Source organism: Saccopteryx bilineata, chromosome 10 (genome assembly GCF_036850765.1).
Source record: "Saccopteryx bilineata isolate mSacBil1 chromosome 10, mSacBil1_pri_phased_curated, whole genome shotgun sequence".
Lineage (NCBI taxonomy): Eukaryota > Metazoa > Chordata > Mammalia > Chiroptera > Emballonuridae > Saccopteryx > Saccopteryx bilineata.
In genome coordinates this window covers 38,519,491-38,540,519 of record NC_089499.1, presented here as the reverse complement: position 1 = coordinate 38,540,519, position 21,029 = coordinate 38,519,491, and the positions used below count along the sequence as shown (strand labels likewise).

The following is a 21,029-nucleotide window of genomic DNA, read 5'->3' as shown; positions in this document are numbered from 1 at the left end:
CAGGAAATAATGAGGAAAATCGAGAGGGCCCAGCCAGCAAGTGTGGCATGGTAGCCCTTTTAAGCCTGGAGAAATCACCCGCGTGGTTGCAAGAGTGCCTGGCAGCTGCTGCACCTGCCCCTTTAAGAACTCAGCCTCTTGCCTGGGTCCCCACTCAGACCCTGACAAATGCAAAGAGGGTGCCTCCGCCCCGCCTTCAACCAATGGGACAAAGAGAAGCCTGTGGGACCAGGCAGGGCTGGTTTTAAAACTGTCTGCATTGATTCATGGCTTGAACTGGCACTCTCCCTTGTTTCCACACCATCCATCATGGGTACCATAACCAAGAAATCCAATAAAGACACAAAGGTGCAGCTCCCCTCTCCCAGCAGGCCTCAGAAAGGCTGTGCGAGGGCCCCAACCCAGCCAGTTAGCTGAGTCCAGAGGATCGCAGAGCTGATGGGCATTAGCAATCCGGCCTGTGCCTGGCACTTCGCCTGCAGTTGTTTGGGGAGCAAGGTAAACGGGGAAGGAGACAGGCAGGCAGTGGTCTGGTGCTCAGGAGAGGGGAGGATGATGGCAGGGAGGACAGCATGAGGCTCATGTTAAAGGAGCTAATACAGACTCCCCCCTCCAAGTTGTCTCCAATGGCTGAGGCCACCTGAAGGGTGGGTTAAGGTCAAGGTGGGCCTTTCTGAGGTCCATGTAAGAAGCCTTGCTCTTGAAAGACTGAAACTTTGAAGGCCACAAACAACATGTAATGAAGTAAAGCACTTTTCTCTTCCCCAACACTGTCTCCTGCATTCAGCTTCCATTCACTTAGGCAACAGATGAGCTGTGTACCTTCTAGTTCTAGACTCTTCTATTCACTCCCAGAGGAGACTGAGTCTAAAGCCAGCTCAGCACACTGATTGCCATGTATTGGACATGAACACCTTTAGACTGAGCAGAGCCTATGTGAGCACACAGTACCCTGACCCCTACAGACTGCATCATTCTGTATCATTCAGAAGCAATTATAATACAATTCATGATAGCATCTCCCTCCCCTCCCATTCCAATAGCTTCATCTCCCAGGACAAACCAAAGCTAGGCCCCGTCCCTGCCCCTGGGCCTGGCATTGAGCCCCTGGAGGAAGACAGCCAAGCCAGAGGGCTTTGTGTTAATGAGCTACACAGGTTCAGTACCAAGTTGAGCGCCGTGGGAGCTGGATTGAAATGAACTAAAATATTTTCCAAATTCAGTCACTTCTCAATTACCCTTGAGTGAACTGTCCATGACAACCCAAACCCCAAATTCTCTATGCCTCAGAGCGCAGAGCTGGACAGGATGCAGAGGGTATATGTGTGAGAAAGACAGAGAAAGAGTGGGGGCAGGGGACATGGCAATGCTCCCAAACTAGATATGAGTAGTTATTATCAATCACTTAGAATTCTTCCCACCTCTTCCCACACCATGAATATAGACATTCTGGTTGGACGCCCAGCATGGGAGATGAAAGTGCCCCAGAGCTTTATAAGAGCCACTGGGCTCTTCTGTTCCTACATGATCCAGAGCTGATGGTGGGAAACGCTGGCCCTACCCCAGATGGGCAGGAAGCGGAGGTCTCAGGGGGCCCCAGAGCTTACCCTTGCAGGCCACACTGTTCTCAGCCTCATAGCCGGGCTTGCAGGTGCAGCGTCCGATGGGCACCATCCACTCCCCGTCCCCATTGCAGTACAGTTTGATGGGTACATCCACCTCCTCTGCATTGGGGATGCATGTGCCCCGAGCAATCACCAGAGACGTGCTCTCTGCCCCCGTCATGGTCTCTGGGAACACTGCGAAATTCTGCACAATGCTGGGACACTTTTTGAAGAAGACACGAACAGAAAGGAGAGACATACAGGCTCCGTAATCCTGAAAAGCGAGGTAAAAACCATTCCGAGTAAGGGGCCCAAAGCTTCTGACTTCTGTGTTGACCTTCATCAACCTTCCCCCAAAGTCCACCTGGGAGAAGCTCTCATCTGCAGCAATGGTGTCTACTTTGAGGTAGGGGGCCTCAGACCAGAAGGCTGACTTCTTGGTAGCAATGACGGAGTCAGTCTCATAGTAATACAAGTTGAAGGTCTCTTTGCAGGAGCCTGGGACGTTGGGGAGGCTGCTGCAGTCTCTCACAGTGAAACGCATTTCCGTGTAGATGCGATGGGCCCCCCGCCGGTTGATGAAGGTGGTGAGCAGCCAGTTGTTCTGGTTGGGCTCAAAGACGTTGCACACCTGGTAGGTACGAATGGTGTTCAGGTTTTCATCATAGCCACTGACTTCTTCCCACTGTACCAAGCAGTCCACAGGCACATACATGTAAAAACAGAAAATACAGAGTAAAATGACAAGGAAAGGCGAAGTAGAGGCAAAGCCTGGCACTGGACTAGGGCTTTAAGAACTCCCCAAGCCACAGGCTTGACTTGAGAAATGAACACATCTAACCATAACCCACTTTTATTTTTATTTTTTATTAATTGATTGATTTTTTTAGAGGGAGAAAGAGAGAGAGAGAAACATTGATTTGTTGTTCCACTTATTTATGTATTCATTAATTGATTCTTGTATGTGCCCTCACCAGGGATCAAACCCACAACCTTCGTGTAGTAGTACAATGTTCTAATCAACTGAGCCACCCATCCAGGACCGCTAACCCACCTTTAAAGATCTCCTATACCAGGACTTCAGAATGCTTCTCTGCAGCCCATCCCCAGATATAACAGACTGTACTCTAGAAAAGCCCTCCTTTCATCTCTCATGCTGTGACTGTGGCTTATCACATCCACGGGGACAACCTGCACCTTTAGCCTCACAGTATGACACCCCCTGCCTTGGAAATCCTAATTTCTGAACCTAATTAATTTATTGTGGTGAAGCTCCTTTATATCTCTGAAAAGCCCATGAATATAAAGCTTTTCAGAATTTCTCAACAAATTCAGACTCTTATCAACTTTGGTTTTATAACATCAACTCCTTGAAAGAACTAGAGAGATTATAAAATTGGTAAAAAAAAAAAAAAAAAGGGGGGGGGGCTGCTAAGAGAGATCCTTAATGGAGGAAATTCAGCTTCATTTTGTGCAAATTTCAAGCAATGATGTGATGGAAGAGAACATGTTAGGGAGTAAGGAAAGCTTCTTTATAAGGGAGAGACAATCAGGCTTTGTGTTGGAAAAGAGCTCTCATTTTTAGCAGCCCTGTAAATTGGAAGAAAGGGAGAAACAATGCATTTATTAAGTCATATCTCTCAATCTTCCCAGTTCCCAACAGAACTAAACACTATTCCTCTCAGTTTACAGATGAAAAGACATCATGCAATTATTCCATGGTCTCATGGCCTTAAGAGGAGGTAGAGAGGAGAAGAGATAGAAAGAAATGCTATGAATGGTCAAAGAAATTCTCCGAATAAGTTATTTCAGTACCGGGCAATATGAAGGGGGCGGGTCTCTGAGGGCCTATCTTCATTAACTGAGCCAAGGACCAAGGAAGAGTTGCTGGGTCAGTCTTTCTGGCTGTGCAGGGAAGGGGAGCAGCTGGGGGCTCTCAGAGACCTAATCTCCAGAACTGAGGGTATTCCCAGGAAGTTTCGGTGTGTGAATAAGGAAATAAGAAACAGAAGAAATTCAACTTCCTAAAGTGAAAGGAAGAGTAAACCAAGACCCTTGACTATTTAATAGTGGTGATAAAAGAAACCAAATAGTACCTATTTTTTAAAATACTATGCTAATTGCTTATTATTTACAGTGTAGAGTTGAAATATATAAACTAGGATTCTACATTAAAAGAGCTAAAAGCCTAACGGTGGTGGCAGAGTAGATAGAGTGTCAACCTGAGTTTGAAACTCCAACCCTGAAGTCACTGACTAGAGCACAGAGTCGTAAGGCTTGAGTGCAGGATCATTGACATGATCCCAAGGTCGTTGGCTTGAGCCCAAAGATCGCTGGCTTGAAGCCCAAGGTCATTAGCTTGAGCCCACAGGTCATTAGCTTGAAGCCCAAGGTTGCTGGCTAGAGCCCCAGGTCACTAACTTGAAGCCCACGTTCTCTGGCTTGAGCAAGGGATCACTGGCTCGTCTTGAGCTCCCCTCTCCCTGTCAAGGCACACATGAAAAGGAATCAATGAACAACTAAAGTGAAACAACTAGGATTTGATGCTTCTCATCTCTCTCCCCACACACACTTCTTGTCTCTCTCTAAAAAAAAAAGAGAGAGAGAGAGAGAGAGAGAGCTAAAAGCCAATTATGTGTGCATGGGAAATATAGTACAGTAGCTTCTTGCACAGAATGAAGCCCTTGTAGCAGCAGGAGGGCAGAGGCCAGCTTGTCTTTCAAATGGGCACCAGATATCCCCAGACCAGGCACGGTGCAGAGGCACACAGGGAGCTGGTCCGGAACACCCTAGCCCACAAGTGACCTTACAGCCACTCCTGCTGCCTGGCCCGCACCACTGAGGCACCTGAACTGCAGTCTGTCGGGGTCCCTCTTCCCCAGCCCCTCCCAGCACCTTCAGGGGCCAGTTCCCTCCCTGGCCTGGAGTCCCTGCTGAGCTCCAGCTGGGATGCTGGCACACTGCCAAACCTCACCTGGATTTGGCCCAATTTCTTACTGACTCTCTAGATATCGAGGATGCACTTTTTATTCTTTTTTTTAAAGACTGTGTGTTATGTTCTATTTAAATGTGTTTGTTAAACTTATGTTCTGCTTGCCTGGTTTTTTGCAACCAGAAAGCAAACACATTAGGGAGAAGAAAGAGCTGGCAGTTGTTTTCGTTCAAATTTTCAGACCTCCCTTCCTTTCCACAGTGATTTTGAAATCATTTTCTCCCAGTTTTGACCCTGCATGACTTTTGAGAGGACAGGTTTATTTCGCTGCTCTGTAATTGTTTTTAACATAGTGGGTCTTCTGATTCATATTTCAGTTGTGCTGTGTAAGGTCTCAGCAGAAATGTGGGGCTACTTTGTCAATGAGCAGGTGAAGCCTGTGGTGCCCATTCAGGCTGGAAGCCTGATCCCAGCCTGAGTCCTTGACCTACCCAAGACGAATGCGGTTCTGCTATGTGGGAGCAGGACAGGAAGCCCACCTTTTGGGGCTCGCCTCAGCACTGAGACTGTCACCACCAGTCAGTCTTGAAATAGACGGAATGAGGATTTATACTCTTGTGGAGCTGGGATATTGAGAGCGTTTATCTTAAAGAATGACACTGATTGCTATTATAAGGCCCAACAGAGGTAATTGTTGCAAACATTAACCTCTCTAGGCCTCAGTTTTCTCATCTGTAAAATGAGGAATCATACTGGGTGACCTCAAGTCATCAAATTCTACCAACCTAATTGATTCCACAACAGCTCCTAAGGGAGCAATCAAGCAAATTCAGCTGTATATTCACAGGGAAAGAGTGGAGAGAAATCAAGAGGGAGGAGGTAACTCCCCGTGTTGTTTGGAAAAAGGCCATCACAGAGTCTCACATTCATGCCTGCCCCTATTTCCTTCTCCTCCTGCCAGCGGGCACTACAAGGGGTTGCAAAGATAAGCGATCACAGTGGGCTGGAGGAGGCACTAATGCTTTCCAAGCAAGTGGCAATTAGCATCGGGCACAGTGAAGAAAGAGAAGATTTGGTAAATGAAGATGAAGGTGGAAGGGCACTCCCAGGAGGGAGGGACAAACACTGTTATTTGTCTATGACACTTGGCATCCCCCTCATTGCTTTATCATCATACCTTATTCATTCATCAAAGAAAAAAAAATATTTACTGAATGCCAACTTTATGCCAGGCATTCCATTAGCCACTGGGGATATGGCAACATGAAGCTTATAATCTAGTTAGGGAAACAGAAATTAGACAAATGGTTATTAAAATAACTAAATAATTACAATTGTGCTAATTGCTGTGAGCGAAAATTACAGGGTGCCGAGAGAGGAAGTGTACCTGAGATCCAGAGGAATGCCAGGGAAGACCCTCCGAGCTGGGAGGGAAGGGACGGAGAGAACTTAGGCGGGAGAAACGTGTGCCCGCTGGGGGCAGAGAGGAGCAGAGCAGCGAGGCCTGGGAACAGGAAGTGCAGAGGCTCTGTGAGGGGGTGGGGGGAGAGGGCTGGCGTCCATGAAGATGGAAGCCTGTGTGACAGAGAGTCATAAAAATCTGCCGGTGGCAGGAATAAGACTAAGGGGAAGGAAGGTAGGTCAGGTGTAGAACTTCTCATTTGATCTTGAGGGTAACCAGAAGTCATTGATGAGTTTTAGGGGAAAAAAAAATACAGGTGATTAGTGCTGAGTTTCTAAAAGATTTCTCCGATGCAAAGTCGAGTCTGTGCTGGAAGGCAGCTTGAATGTATGGGCGGGACAGCTAGATGGCACTGTCGTGGTCCAGGCAAGAAATGACGAAGGGTCGGACTGGTGGAGGCTGGAAAGATACTGGATGCAGAATCTCTAGTTCTCACCTAGCTGAGTGTGTGTGTGGGGGGGGGATACGACAGGGGGTTGGTTTAAGGTGGAGGGTGAGGAACAGAGGAGACCAGGTTGACCATGTGTCCCCTTAACATTCTTGCACCCCCAGGCACCCCACTTCCCAGATCCTTGTAAAGGGTAGTTTTGCTCCTCTTGGTCCACGATCCCACAGATGCCCAATTTCCTATTCCAAACCCAGTCTGTGCTCGCTCCAGTCTCCTGACGTACTCGCTGCCCATCTCAAAGCCCATCTCCCAAAGGCCTCCATTCGTGAGCAGTTCCTCAGCCGCCATTTATAGGCACTTGACATATTGCCTCCTATGTTCTTTTCTGTAATTATCTCCTCCCATGAAAGCAACAACAGAACATAATGGTTTGTTTATCAGATTGGCAAAAGCTTAAAAAGATCAAATATCAAGTCTTCATAAGAGTGTGGAGTACAAACTTACTAGTCAAAGCCACCACCAGCTCTAAAGCATTATGCATGTCCAGGGCACCTGGAGGTGGCCAGCCTCAGAGGGTCAGGGGCTATGGACAGTACAGTAGCTTTGCTCTGAGTGGGGCTTCTGGGAGTTTCTACAGTCATGGTGGAAAGAAGCACCATTAATTGAGACCGAAATTCTCACTAACCCCTGGGATAGGAAGCTCAGAGTAAAATAATTTGACTAAAAGAAAATAAGGTTCAGGATGTTTCTTAAGCATCTTTATCTGTGGAGTAAGATTGACAGTGCTGCTAATCTAACTGCAGCTCTCCCTTCTTGGAGCTCTCATCTGGACTCTAATATGGCACCTATGACCCTTTGTTAATGCCCATCAACTAGTGAATGCATAAGCAAAACATAAGGTGGCCACACAATGGAATACTATTCAGAAATTGAAAAAAAAAAAAGACTAAACTATTGGCACATGCAACAACACGGATAAACCTCTAAAACAGTATGCTAAATGAAAGAGGCTAGACTCAGGAGATCACGTATTTTATGAGTCCATACACATGAAATAAACAGAAAATGCAAATGCACTGATGGGAAAGTATTAGTGTTTCCCTAGCACTGAAGGTGGGGATGGGGAGTGACTACAAATGGGCATGAAGAATTTGGGGGGGGGATGTAAATGTTCTAAAATGGGATATGGTGATAATTACATAAGTCTGAATTTACTGAAAATCATCGAATTGTAGACTTAAAATGAATAAATATTATGACATGTAAATAATATCTCAATATATCTGTTGTCCAGCTTATACCCTGACACCCTAAAATGCTGGCGAGGGCTCCATCCTCCACAGAAAGCTTGCCTGCAGCAACCTCATGGCCCTGTCCGTCCTAGCCGCTGAGCCTGGGATGCTCTCCTCACCTCTCTATCCCTCAATCCCAAGTGACAAATACTGGCTCAGTCAAGCAGATGAACAACTGATACTTAAGATGGGGCAGAGGTGGCACCTGGAGCAGGCACTGGTAGTCAAGGAAGCATCCCGGTCACTGATGCTGAGGGTCTTAACAGAATCAGGAGGGCGGTACAAACACAGGATCAGAATCCTGGGCCCAGGATCCCACTCAAAAACCATTTGATTTTCCAACCTGGAGTCAGGTGGATATCAGGCCAGAAACGCCTTCCATGTTCAACACACCTGATTTATCACCACAATTTGCCATTTCTTCCAGAATAATATTCCTCCTATTCTGGCCTCTCTCTTGCATCCCCATGGCCATGTGCTAGGACTGGCGTTACTTCCTGCTTGGACTTATGCCTTGGCCAGCTGCTCAATGACAACAGACAAGGCAGGAGATGGCGGGGTATCAAGCGGGGGCCATGATATCTTCTCACATCTAGACACTGAAACCATGTCCATTTCTGTCCCTTGATGCTGTCACTGATGCTCTGACTGGTTCTAGCACGTTTCTTCTACCCCACCTTCATTCCATATCAACTCTTCCAAGATATGAAATCAGAGAATAACAGGTCTGGCTAGAAGCCACCAGAGATCCCATTGACCAGGACCTTTTGTTGACAGATGGGCAGACTGAGGCCCAGAGACATTCAACAACTGGCCCAGAGTCAGGCAGCTGGTGGGCGGCAGAGCCAAGCTCTGTTCGCAGTGCCCTCATTTGAGGGGCTCCAGTCCCATTTCTCCCAGATGCCTTCCCAGTTTATACTCAGTAACCATTTTCCAAATGCTTAAAGCATGGTTAAACTTATTCCACACAATTTAGTACTTGATAATAACACTGTTCTGAACTATTCGTTAATTGCTTCGCGTGTGTGACTTCGGATTGTGATACCAGGCTGTGAGCTCCTTAAGGACAGGGAATACATGTTTTGACTAATTGATTCATTTCAGCAAGCGAAATAATTCCATGCATTTAGCTTTGCAACACTGGTATTACGTGATGGCGTTTTTATTCAGGGATGCCTGGGACCAGTGAAATCCACAGGTTTCCACCACCCTCACTCTCTTCTTCTCTCACTTTTTATTCTGCATGACTTCATTCACACACAGAGCTGCAGCCACCACTGGGTACATTGCTGACCTCTCTCCAAAGCTCCAGAGTTGTTTATCCAGCTGCCCACTCAGCATGTCCTGATAAACAACTGGCACACCCTACCTTGCTCTCTGCTATACAGCTGCAGTCTCACAAATCCACTCCCCAAGCGGTCTGGCCCCGAGAGTGCAAGACTGTGTTGGGGACTGTTGGGAAAACAAGTGTGTTAGGCTTGCTCGCTTGTACTTTGCCTGATTGGTGCATGAGCACAGGGCAGCACCTCATGTGTATAGTTTATGTAAGGCTGCAGGTGCTTGCCCTCAGGGTGGCAGACTGTAGATTGCAGATTGTCTGCTGCTATTGGGAGGGGTCATTTCTTGTTACTGTTTGCTGGAGAAGGGGTTCCGCCCCCACACACACACACCTATTTGCTTGGGGGGGGGGGAGAGAGAGAGAAGCAGTTTTCCCTGCCTGCTTCCTCATCTGCTGTTGCGAGACTCCAATAAACAGAATGGCCCACCATCCTGCAGCTCCACAGCTCCTTTACCATCTGCCCGAATCCAGTGTGAACCTGCACGGCCGTGGCCACTGGCCTTACAGGGACCTTTCCATATTTCCATGCCCAGCCCTCCATAAATCCTGGCAGACTGAGAGGATGAGCGAGGCCCTGGTCTGTTCCTCAACTTCTCTGCTTCCTCAGCCCTTGGTCCTTCACTGGGGACTTCCTGCAGGTGCCACCAAGTTCACTTGTCCCTGGAAGAAGGAACCAAGCAGCCTTGCACAACTAGCAGACTATTAAGAGCCTTTGAAAGGGTACTAATACTGATGCAAATAGCCATGTGTCCTTGAGACAAGCATAATAAAGAGAGCAATGACACCCACTAGAAAGTACATATGCAGGCTTTCAGAACAGGACCTTGATGTAGGCAGAAGACGCCTCCAGGCTCCTCTAGATCTAGGTTTGTCTGCCTTCTTGTCTGAAGTCAGAGCTGGCAGGGCTGTTGCTCAAGGATGGTCTAGATTGCCTTTGACATCTGGACAGTGCTACTATTAGCAGTCTGGCTGATTGTATGTGCCTCTGTGTGTGTGTATGTGCGTACATACACGTGCATGCATGTTTGTGTGGGGGTGTGTATAAAACATGCTGTTCCCCTTCAAAATCACTGCCATAAACTCTATCTTCACTGCCTCCTAGAATAACCTTCAGAGACTCTTACACATTCTGTCTCTTCCCAGGGTGCGTCTGGATTCCAGAAACAGACAAAGGTCATCTGGAGCCAAATCCAATGAGTTGGGTAAATAAGCAAGCTAATAGATTTCTTGGTTGGCTCAGTGGTAGAGCATCAGCCCAGTGTGTGGAAGTCCCGGGTTCGATTCCTGGTCAGGGCAACAGGAGAAGTGACCATTTGCTTCTCCATCCCTCCCCCCTTCTCTCCCTCCTCCTCCTCTCCCACAGCCATGGCTTAAATGGTTTGAGCAAAGTTGGCCCCAGGTGCTGATGATGGCTCCATGGCCTCACCTTAGGCACTAAGATAGATTGGTTGCCAAGCAACGAAGCAGTGGCCCTGATGGACAGAGCATCACCTGGTAGGGGCTTGCTAGGTGGACCCTGGTCGGGGTGCATGCTGGCATCCGTCTCTGCCTTCCGCCTATTACTTAATATATATATATATATATATATATATATATATATATATATATATATACACACACACACACACACACACACACACACACACACACATTCCTTAGTCAAAAATGAAGAGCCACAATAAAATGAGGTTAAGAGAAGTGGGCTGATTTCACTCTATGCCTTTGAAGATAGTTCCAAGCAGGGGTTCTGGAAAGACTTGTGATAGTAGGTCCCTCCCTGGACGGCTACAACCTCCCCTGCTGACCCTGTTCCTCCCAGAATGCCCAACAGCTACCACAATATTGCATCATAATAACACCCGGAATAGCAATTTCCACAAGCCCTCGTCAAGTAGGGGCATTTTCTCTGAACAGTGCTATTTAGGACAGTAATAGAAATAATTGAAATTGGCTCTCTGGCCTCTATTAGCCTAACAAGATCCCACTGTTCTGTTTCAAACTAAGCTCATTTAATTTATTTTTAAATCAAGAATTAAGCATCTATTTACATCCCCAAAACAGTGTTCTAGGAATTGGTTACACAGCAGTAACTAAGAGATAATGTCCCTGTCCCCATGGGCCTTCTATTCTAATAGAATGAACCTGAGGATGAACAAGCAAACAAATGAATAACATAAAGTCAGTTAGTGTTAAATACTACAAGGAACAGGTAAGGAGACAGAGTGACAGCCAGTCATGGGGTCATCAGGGAAGGTCTCCTTTTATGCAGAGATCTGAATGCCATGCAGGAGCCACCGGCCTGGAGGGTGCAAGGGGGAGGAGCATTTCAGGCCCGGAGACCAACAAGAACAAACCCTCCTGAGCAACAGTGTGCCTGACACCTTACCAAGAAAGCCAGGAGGACAGGATGGCTGCCACACTGCACAGAGCAAGGGGGCCACGGGAGGAGGTGAGGCAGGAGAGTTGCCAGGGCAGGCGGACTCCCACTCTGCTACTTGTAGCTCTGTGACCACAAAAACTTCCTGAGCTTTAGTTTCTTCATCTGCAAACTACTGTTTACTTTGCAGGGTGTCCTGAGGACTGAAGGGGCAGAACTAATATGCCTGCAGGTAATTACCATTCACTAAGTGCCAGTTAGTACTACCAGCCATCGTCATTGTTATGCTAACCTCAGGACCCACCTCTGGCTGACTAACCAGGGGTGGAAATCATCTCCTTTATTTTAGATAAAGAATTCCAAGCTTTGGTCAGCAGAACACCCTGAAGAAAGGACCAGACTCTCCCTTATAGAACCAGAGGGAGAGCCAGCAGCTCCCTTTCAGCCCCTCTTGGGACTCGAGAGCTTCCTCTAGGTGGGCTTCAGCATGAGTTCTCTTCTCTCAACCAGGCAACCCCTGGCCCCTGTCAGCCACCAGCTCAGACCGCAAGGAGACACAACTGGACACAGCTCACAGCTCTGGGTCCCCTTCGGCAGTCTGTATTCACACAGAAACGGCTGTGTGAGGGAACTTGCTCTTTTGTGACAGTCCTTGCCCTGGGGGACCTCGATAGAACTTCCCTGTCATTGCCCAATCAGGGGAAACCCAAAGACCCAGGTCCAGGCCCCCTGTTAGAGCTGGTTGCCTCTCTGAACAGGAAGCCCACTGAGGCCCAAGCAGCACAAGACTTCACAGAGCCCGCAGAAGGCCCAGGCCAGAATCTCCAGGTCAGCAGATCGCTGGGGCTGGGCGAATCAGCCTAGACCAGGGGTCCCCAAACTTTTTACATAGGGGGCCAGTTCTCTGTCCTTCAGACTGTTGGAAGGCTGGAGTATAAAAAAACTATGAACAAATCCCTATGCACACCGCACATATCTTATTTTTAAGTAAAAAAACAAAACGGGAACAAATACAATATTTAAAATAAAGAACAAGTAAATTTAAATCAACAAACTGACCAGTATTTCAATGGGAACTATGCTCCTCTCACTGACCACCAATGAAACAGGTGCCCCTTCCAGAAGTGCAGTAGGGGCCGGATAAATGGCCTCAGGGGGCCGCATGTGGCCCGCGGGCCGTAGTTTGGGGACCCCTGGCCTAGACCCTGAGGACGCGGCTCCTGTGCAGATATGTGACTAAGCCTGAAATAAGTCCGGGTATTAGACAAGCTGGACGGCTAATTAAAATGTGAAATGTGGTCCGTGGGGCATAAATTCCTACAAGCCCGGAGGGATCTACCATTTAGTATACCAACCAACCAAGGAAGCATTTATTCAATGCTTCCCCTGAGGGCTGTGAGCACCCGCTCACCTCCTCATATGCTTAATTTACCTCCCAGATGTGCTGGGGTAGGAGGCCATGAATGGCCCTCCATTCGTTACATGGTCTTAGGTAGTGTGCCAAAGAGCTGGGCAGCTGACCTGGGCCATGACACTGTTTCTGCAAGCCCAGAGCCTTGAATGGGCACCCGTACTACATAGGCAGAAGGCAACAATCTCTCGTCTCCTCACCCACTCCCTGGGATGGGGGTGACGGATGTACTTAGAACGTAGAAAACCTATATATAGTGACTGTTTCCCAGTGCAGTCTCCACAAGATCCTTTTGGAAACTTAGATGGTGGGAAAACGCAAGAAATACCGTATTACGGCAGGAGTGGGAGAAATGGCCCCAAGCAGAATATCTCTGGATTGCTGGGAAGGAGGTTATAAAGGGTTGGGATTAAAAAGCATTGCTGCCTAACCCAGGACACTAGAGGTCATGGTGACCCCTGGCTTAGCACAGGAGTCCCGTTCACAGACTCTGGAGTCAGCCAGGCCCAGCTATGTGACCCTGGGCAAGTCTTTAATCCTCTCTGAGCCTCAGTCTCCTCCTTAACACAGGGACACTATTACCTACCTACCTTACCAAGTGGTTGTGAGGACTATATGGGGTAACATATGTAAGTACTTACAACTGAGTAAGGACCCCTACGTGTCAGTCATTATGGATGTCGGCCCACCAGAAGCACATGCTTAGCCCCTCTCTGGGCGTGGCTCATTCTCTCTTGGCTCATCTCCCGTGATGTGTACGACCTATGGCTCTCTCCTGCCTGTCTCACTGTCCGTACGTGTGCATCATTTTTGATGTATACAGAGATGCATATGTGGGTACATGCATGTGTGTGTGCATGTGTGTTTTGTGCATGCATGTGTGTGTACCAGTGTGTGTGTCTGGTTGGGAGTGCTGGCTGTGGCCCAGGTGGGGTGTGTGTACCCACCCATCATATGCTGTATGAACACTGGTCAGCTCTGCCCACCCCTGGCCAAGATGAGCAGCCCTCACTGCTCAGAGACCCCAGCACTCCGGGCTGTGGGAGCCGCAGTAATAGAGGGCGAGGCCAGTCAGGCCCAGAGTCCAGGTGGTATACATCTCTTTGCATCCTGGTATATTTCGCACAAGGTCTCTGCCAGCACACCAGCAAAAACACTGCAGGCCTGTGCCTCGGGAGGAGGCTCCTTGTCCCCAGCCCCCAGGCCGCTGTAACTTCCACCAGGCAGCAGCATCTGGCACCAGGCCCTGCCTGGAGTGGGGTCTTCAGCCTTTATGACAGCTGCTGCTGCTGTTGACACTGCAACAGTGACAAATTCATCCTTCTGACAAGATCCTTTAAATAATTCACTGGGAGCTGGGGATTAAGACACTGTTTCTCTCAGTCTCTGTTGAGATTTAAAACACCCCCAGCTGGGTATTTGAAGAGAGTATAATAGGCTGCTCTCTTGGGTCACCCTTACCCCTTTCCACCTCTTTCCCATTTCCCAAATTCACCCCCCACCCCACCAGCCAGCCCTATAACAAGGAGGTCCAGAAAACAAGAAAGAAAGAAAAAAGGGGGGGAGGGGGAATCGGTGCTTGGCTGGTCACTATGGCAACAGTGGCAGGGCATTCAGCTGTCATTATCCTGGTAACTCACACATGTGATTATCTTAAGCTGTCCATTGAATGTAGTCCTCACTGCTGCCCAACACGGCCTTGTCGTACAAGGCAGGGACGGGAGCTGCGGGCCACAGGCCCCAGCTACCTGACACTGTGCTGCCCGGGCCTGGGCTCTAGTGACTCCGGTGACAAGGAGCAGAGTGACTCCTGGGAGCTTGAAGTTGTCTCTGCTCAGGAAGCAGAGCAGGAGATGGCTGAAGCTGAATCACCCCAGATTAGAGGCTGGGGAAATGGGCTCCCCGTTCTACAAGCCCAGAGAGTTTTGACTGCGCGTGGGCCAGGCTGGCTGTGGTTAGCTGCAGAGGTCCTGGGGTCAAGAAAGCAGACCAACGAGTGGGGGGGGGGGGGGCTGGACTTCCTAGAGGAGCTGCTGGCTTCATCCATTCTCAGGGTTGGGGGAAATCCGGTTATCCAGGTACCAAACAGCCAAATCTGGCCTGAGAAGAAGACACGCTCCCCTCTATCCTGTCCACCCTGCCCCCCAGCTGTGACAGTGCGGCCACTGTGTGTGATCCAGTCAGGGACATTTCCTGGCACTGCGGCTACTGGTCCTGGGAAACCTGAGGACCTTGCTTGATCTTACCACTTCCCCTCCTGGACTCTGCTTCAGATTGTCTCTGGGCTGCAGTTCCCAGGTCCACATCCTTTGAATGACAGGATCACTGGCACACTTTATATTTCCCAATGTCCCTTTTAAAATTCAGCTTCCAGAATAAGCCCATCATGACAGATATGCTCAAGCCACGAGAGCACACAGTAGGACCACCATCATCTGCAACTTGTACCTGGATTGCTCCAAATACCACCAGCGCAGTCGGGCCTTTCCTGCACCTGCATCCTCTGCTCATTCCCCATGAGTATGTGGCCAGCCACACAAAAATCCCTGCGACCCGAGGCACTGCTCACCTGGGTCAACTCTGGCTCGTTGCCGCACAATCGACTGTTTGCACCTCAATGCCAATGCAGACCCTTCCCCTGATGTGTTAGCCGGAAGGCAGAGCTCTCCATCAGTAAGATAAGTTTGAATCTTGACTCCAACATCTTTCATGTTCTCTGTGAGGTGGGGAATACGTTGGATGTGACTGTCTCCACCAGAGAGACTGGTGAATGGGACAGTGCACATGGAGATGAGGATCGGCCATGATTAACCCCTCCCCCCCTTCTATCAACAGAGGAGCACCTCCAATGGAAGACAGGCTGTCCAGCAGAATGGACACTGAGGCCATGGATGGGACAGAGCAGCTTGCTGAGGCCACTTCATGTCTCCCTTCCCAGGGGTCTTCACTTCCTAAACGTTGCCCAAGGCCCAAGGATGGGTGTTGACCCACACACAGGCTCCTCCATCACTGCCTGGACCACCCACTCCCGGGTACCTTCTGTGTCCTTCTCTGGAGCCCTGGCCAGGTCTCACCTGCTCTGGGAGTGGGGCCTCCTCCCTACAGGCTCCCCCCAGGCCGGCTACTCTCTGTCCGCAAACCCCACACATCACAGAGCGCCCACTCCACTACTCCCCACATAGCTTGCTTTGAAAAACACTTCATGGGGCGCTTAACACATGTATTACTCACTGGCACATGGTTCCAAACTTACCCTTTCCCTTTCTAGAAACTGGGAAACTTACTTCTCCTTGCCCCAGGTCTCTGGCTTCAGAATGACATATGTGACGTGCTTTCCTTACCCTTCTTTGGGGGCAGAGGTACAAGAGTGAGCTTTGAGGTCAGACAGGCCTGGGGTCGGTCTCAGTGAAACCCCCAAGCAGTCCTGTGATTTCTGGATAATCGAGTCTCAGTGTCTGCTCAGCAAAATGGGAGAAGTACCACCTGGCTGGCAGGGTCTTGGTGAGAATTCAGTTAATCAAGTAGTTCAGGGCCTGGTACACAGTTGGCACTTAATTATCGGTAACTGGTAGTAGCAGTAGTTATCACTACTTTAATAACAGCATTATTAATCACAGGGTGCACCCTCTGGGGGTGCAAGAGCGACAACCTAACGGAATCACTGGAATGCTGATCTTGCATCTCAGTGACCTCCTCAATCCATTCCCCTCCTCATCCCATATAAGTTAAGTCCCTCAAACATGAGTCGCTGCGACCCATAGTACTAGCCAGGACAAGCAGTACTGACTGAGCTTGAGTTTACTTTAATCCCGCCAACCACTCTAAAAAGAAGATCTTACATTACCCTTATAGTAGAGACAGAAAATTGGCTCAGAGAAGTTAAAAACTTAGAGGAAAATGGAAACATACCCAGGACATTAGGTTCTAAACCCTGAGCTTGCTCTTTATACTACCAATGTACAGTGGGTGTCAGACCAATGTATTCCCGTACTTTGGCTGTAACTGGAGGGAAGGCCAGAGGGGTCATCCCAGGCCAGGCTCATCCCTCCAGGCCTAGGCTGAGGATTCCCCTATGTCTTCTGCCTGCCTTGATACTCCACCCTTCACCTGTTTTCCTCCTGTCCATCTTCTCTAGACCTCTTGATGCTGCCTTGCCGTCCTCCTAATGCTTTGTCCTCCCCACTAAGACACTTCTTTCCTTCACCGAGGTGACCAGTGTGCGGGGGCGGTGTGTTCCGGCAGTCAGCGCAACAAGCCCCTGCGGACCCACCTCGGCTCCATCCCCGCCCCCTGTGTCAGAAGCCCCGGTTCCTTCCCTGGCCCTGAGAGCCACGCCCACTTCTGATTAGAGAGGAGCTGTCATGAGGCAGTTGCTCCTTTCCTCATGGGGGAAAGGGTTCCAGGGCTGGGATAAGGGACGTGGTAAAGGAACTGCCTTCCTGGGGAGTTTGAGAGAAGAAGAAGACCCCTGTCTCTTCAGGCAAATGAAGGTTAAGTCTGCCTCCAAACGGAGGGAAGGGGGCTGAGTGACCTTTGGCGTTCTCTCTCCGACTCTATGGACAGAAATATCTCCTGTTCTGCTGATGAATCAGTCTGTGATCCATTTCCAAGAGCAAGAAAATAAATCTGCCAGACAGTAAGATTATGATGAACCAACACAATTCCCCAAATTCTTTAATACAGCAAGCTGGAGAGGTCTCTCTCCCTCCATCAATGTCTCTCCCTTCCACCCATACCGCCCCCAACACACATACACATGTATACACAGTCATACCCAATGCGTTTCTGCAACCAGTGGAATTAATTAGCACACTACTCAATGACACTGGTAGTCCCCTCTCTATTAAAGGCACACAGATGCCCACAAAAGATTTCACCTAAAAGCCCCTCAACACAGAAACCACAGACGATGAAGCCAGGCAGAACAACGCCCTAGCTGCTCACCTGGCCCACCTCTCCAGCCCTGGAGACCCACCCAGCCCGTCAGCCCACACCCATGCCATCACAGCCTTCCCAGAGCACAGACTGAGTCTCGGGGGCTTCCTCCCACCTCCCCAGGGCCCCGCCTCAACGGCTCTCATCCCGAGCCCCCCACCCCGGGGCCTTTGTCTGTCACTGTCTCTGTCAGGCAGGTGATTTTAAACTTTCATTCCTAAAAGACATGTATTATATAAAAAATGTTTTAAGTGCCTTGGGGTGTTTTGTTCCTCACTGCTTCATAAAAGTGACATTAATAGCCAGGGAAGAGCACTGCTGAGTGCAATTACAGAGGATGTTTCAGGTATGAAAGCTGTTTTGAGCCTGCTAATGTTTCCTAATTACAGGCCTTTTGGTAGTGAGAGAAAAAGATAAAGAGTGGGTAGGAGGCCAGGGCTGGGAGCTCTGACTTATCTCGGTGGCTTACCTGAAGAGGACAGGGGAGGAGACGGACAGGGAGGTCCCAAGCCCACCCTCTGGGAGGCTGGGCCTCTCAGTCCAGAGAGCAGTGCTAATTCCTGGGTAACAGCTGGGGAGAAGGATACCACCATGCCTTATACTGTGAGAACAAAACTTTCTAGACAGAGCCTGAATTCGAGGAGCCCACAGAATCTCACCAGGGAGCTCCTAGAAATACTGTGGTGAGCAGGATCTCACTGGGAAAGATGGTATGACAAGGTTGTCAGCAGGAGAGTGGCCTGCACGAGGTTACATGTCAGCACTGCACTTTCTGGCCATGTGGCTGGAGGTAATTTAGCGGCAGCGCTGTGCCTTAGCTTCCTCACCTGTGAAGTGGGGCTGCCGTATACAAGCAGGGCTGTAAGCACTCAGGGCTGTGACACAGTATTTGACCTTCACTGTCCCCACCTACCATCCATTCACCTTTCCAGCACCTATGTCCTGAAGCCTTCTGGGAAATCGCTCCCTCCCACCCTTTCAGTCCCCCTGGGTTCTGGTAGGCTCATCATGGCAGAAGACCTGGGAGAAGTGACCAGCACTTAGTTTTTCCTGGCTGCAGGAACTGGCTCAGAGAAGGCCTGGGATTCCAGCCCAGCCAGTCAGGTGCACTCAGAGCTGATTCCATGACTTCAGCCAGGGGAACAGGAGGAGGTGTTTGTTCTGCCCCAGGGGAAATGGAGGAAGGAGGTTATAAGGGCTGGAGTTACTGAAGACTTTCTATGACCAAGAGGAGGCTCAGCATGGAGCCAACACCATGGTAGTAGGGAGAGGTGAAAGGGGATGGGAAAGGAGAGAGAGAGAAAAAAGAGTGGGATGGAGAGAGAGAGGGAGCCTAAGGATCTAGACCAGCCAACACACACAACCCCATCAGCTCCCAGACCATTCAGTTGCAGAAGCTGAGATATTTCCTTGAAGACTGACTTGTGCTTTTCTGTCACTGGCCACCAGAAAGCCCTGACTGATACAAAAGTGTAGCTTCCAGCAATCAGTGACCAGGACAGAGGCTCACGAGTCCCACACACTAGTACCAACCTGAGAAAGGATGACCAGCTCGGCCTCCCTCTGCCTGCCTGCCCCTGGCATGGCCTGAGATTCAAATACTATAAAACTCCATTCACAAAACCATTTTGCCCAGACCTAAATTTCTCTTCTAATTTAGCTTAGGCTTTGCTGTGTTAATTAGCATGATTGAGTCATCAAAGGAAGAAAAGAGAAAAGCCAGCCCTCCAGAGGGGTTAGTATTATGCTAATACTTTCCAAGTGTTAATGGAAGAAAACGTTTTATCCATGTTGTTTCATATACAGAACAGTGGTCAACTTTATGATAGGAACACCTCAAGAGTTAGAAATTTCACTTTAGTAATAGTAGCTTTTAGTTATAAACAATAGGCTCAATGATTAACGCTAGGTAAACACTTAGTTCCGAGAGCCGGATACATGGATGGGCCTATTTAACTTCACAAGGCTGCAAGCAGTCCACCTCTGTGCTCCAGGCCCAGGAGACACACAAGATGGTATCAAAGCCTCGGTGCTCCAAGGTTGGAACACCTGCTGACAAGGATGCAGATAAAGAATTACTGGTCAGGGCTTGACCTGCGGTGGCACAGTGGGTAAAAGCATCGACCTGGAACACTGAGAGCACCAGTTTGAAACCCTGGGCTTCCCTGGTCAAGGCACATATGGGAGTTGATGCTTTCTGCTCCTTTCTCTCCCTCTCTCTCTCTCTCTCTCTCTGTGTGTGTGTGTGTCTCCTCTCTCTAAAATGAATAAATAAAATCTAAAAAAATAAGAAGAAGAAGAATTACTGGTCAGCAGATAAAGAAACACTAGAAGAATCCCTGGACTGCAACTTTTATCTAATTAACTTTTCCCTAAATTCCAAACCCCTCACCTACACCCTTCTATCCACCTTATAAAAAAGGTGGGCTGAGATGAGGTGGTTATGGTGGTTTTTTGGGGGCACATAACTCCCATCTTCTCAGATCACTGGTCATCTGAACAAGTCATGCAGAAAGACTCAGTCCTTTTCTCTACTTAGTTCAGTGGTTCTCAAAGTGTACGCCAGGGCGCACTGGTGTGCCCTAGAAGATTTCCAGGTGTGCCCTATGGTATTCCAGAGAAATATGTGCCTGTTGTGGACCAATGAACCAACAGGGTTTTGGGAGTTTTGATTTTTGGGGGACAGAGGTGTGGGAAATTGGCTGTAAGCTGACAGTCTGCCCAACCCCCCACCTCACTTGCCTGATTAGGTTGCAAAAGGCTGTTAAGCTGTGGTGCTGGATTGTTTACACTACCCCCTATGTTCCCCGGAAAGACTGGAGGCAAGTTTCTTCTATCCTTTGTTTGGTGTAAAGTTAAGATGATATGTATGGTGAGGGTTTTCTGAACTCAACACAATTAAAAGTAAAAAGAGAGGAATTCTTCAATGTATTGATGAGGAAATGAGAGTTTGCCTTTCAAATATATGCCCAAACATTGAAGAAATCACTAAGACACATCAGGCTCATGTTTCTCATAAACACAAGAATAAAAAAACACATTCTCACTGGGACCTACCGAATTTACTAAATCTTACTAAGAATGTGTGTGTGTGTGTGTGTGTGTGTGTGTGTGTATATATATATAACTTTTTGTTTTTTTTAAATTTTTTAACTTTTTTATGAATTCTAAAAAGCATAACTCAAAAACTGTAACATAAAAATGTTGTTAATGTCAGAAGAAATTTAATTTTGTCATATTTATTTTGTTTAATTACCATAAAAGCACACTTGGACTTTATATATTTTTT

At 48.5% G+C, this 21,029-nt stretch overlaps 1 protein-coding gene across 1 annotated transcript in view; it reads right to left on the bottom strand.

Annotated features, from left to right (window-relative positions):
- The window catches only part of EPHB1 (EPH receptor B1), a 452,216-nt gene that overhangs the window by 282,738 nt on the left and 148,449 nt on the right, over positions 1–21,029 (bottom strand). Inside the window, exon 3 of the mRNA XM_066245242.1 lies at positions 1,608–2,289. Within this exon, the coding sequence (XP_066101339.1) occupies positions 1,608–2,289 (682 nt within the window). The remainder of the gene's footprint in view (positions 1–1,607; positions 2,290–21,029) is intronic.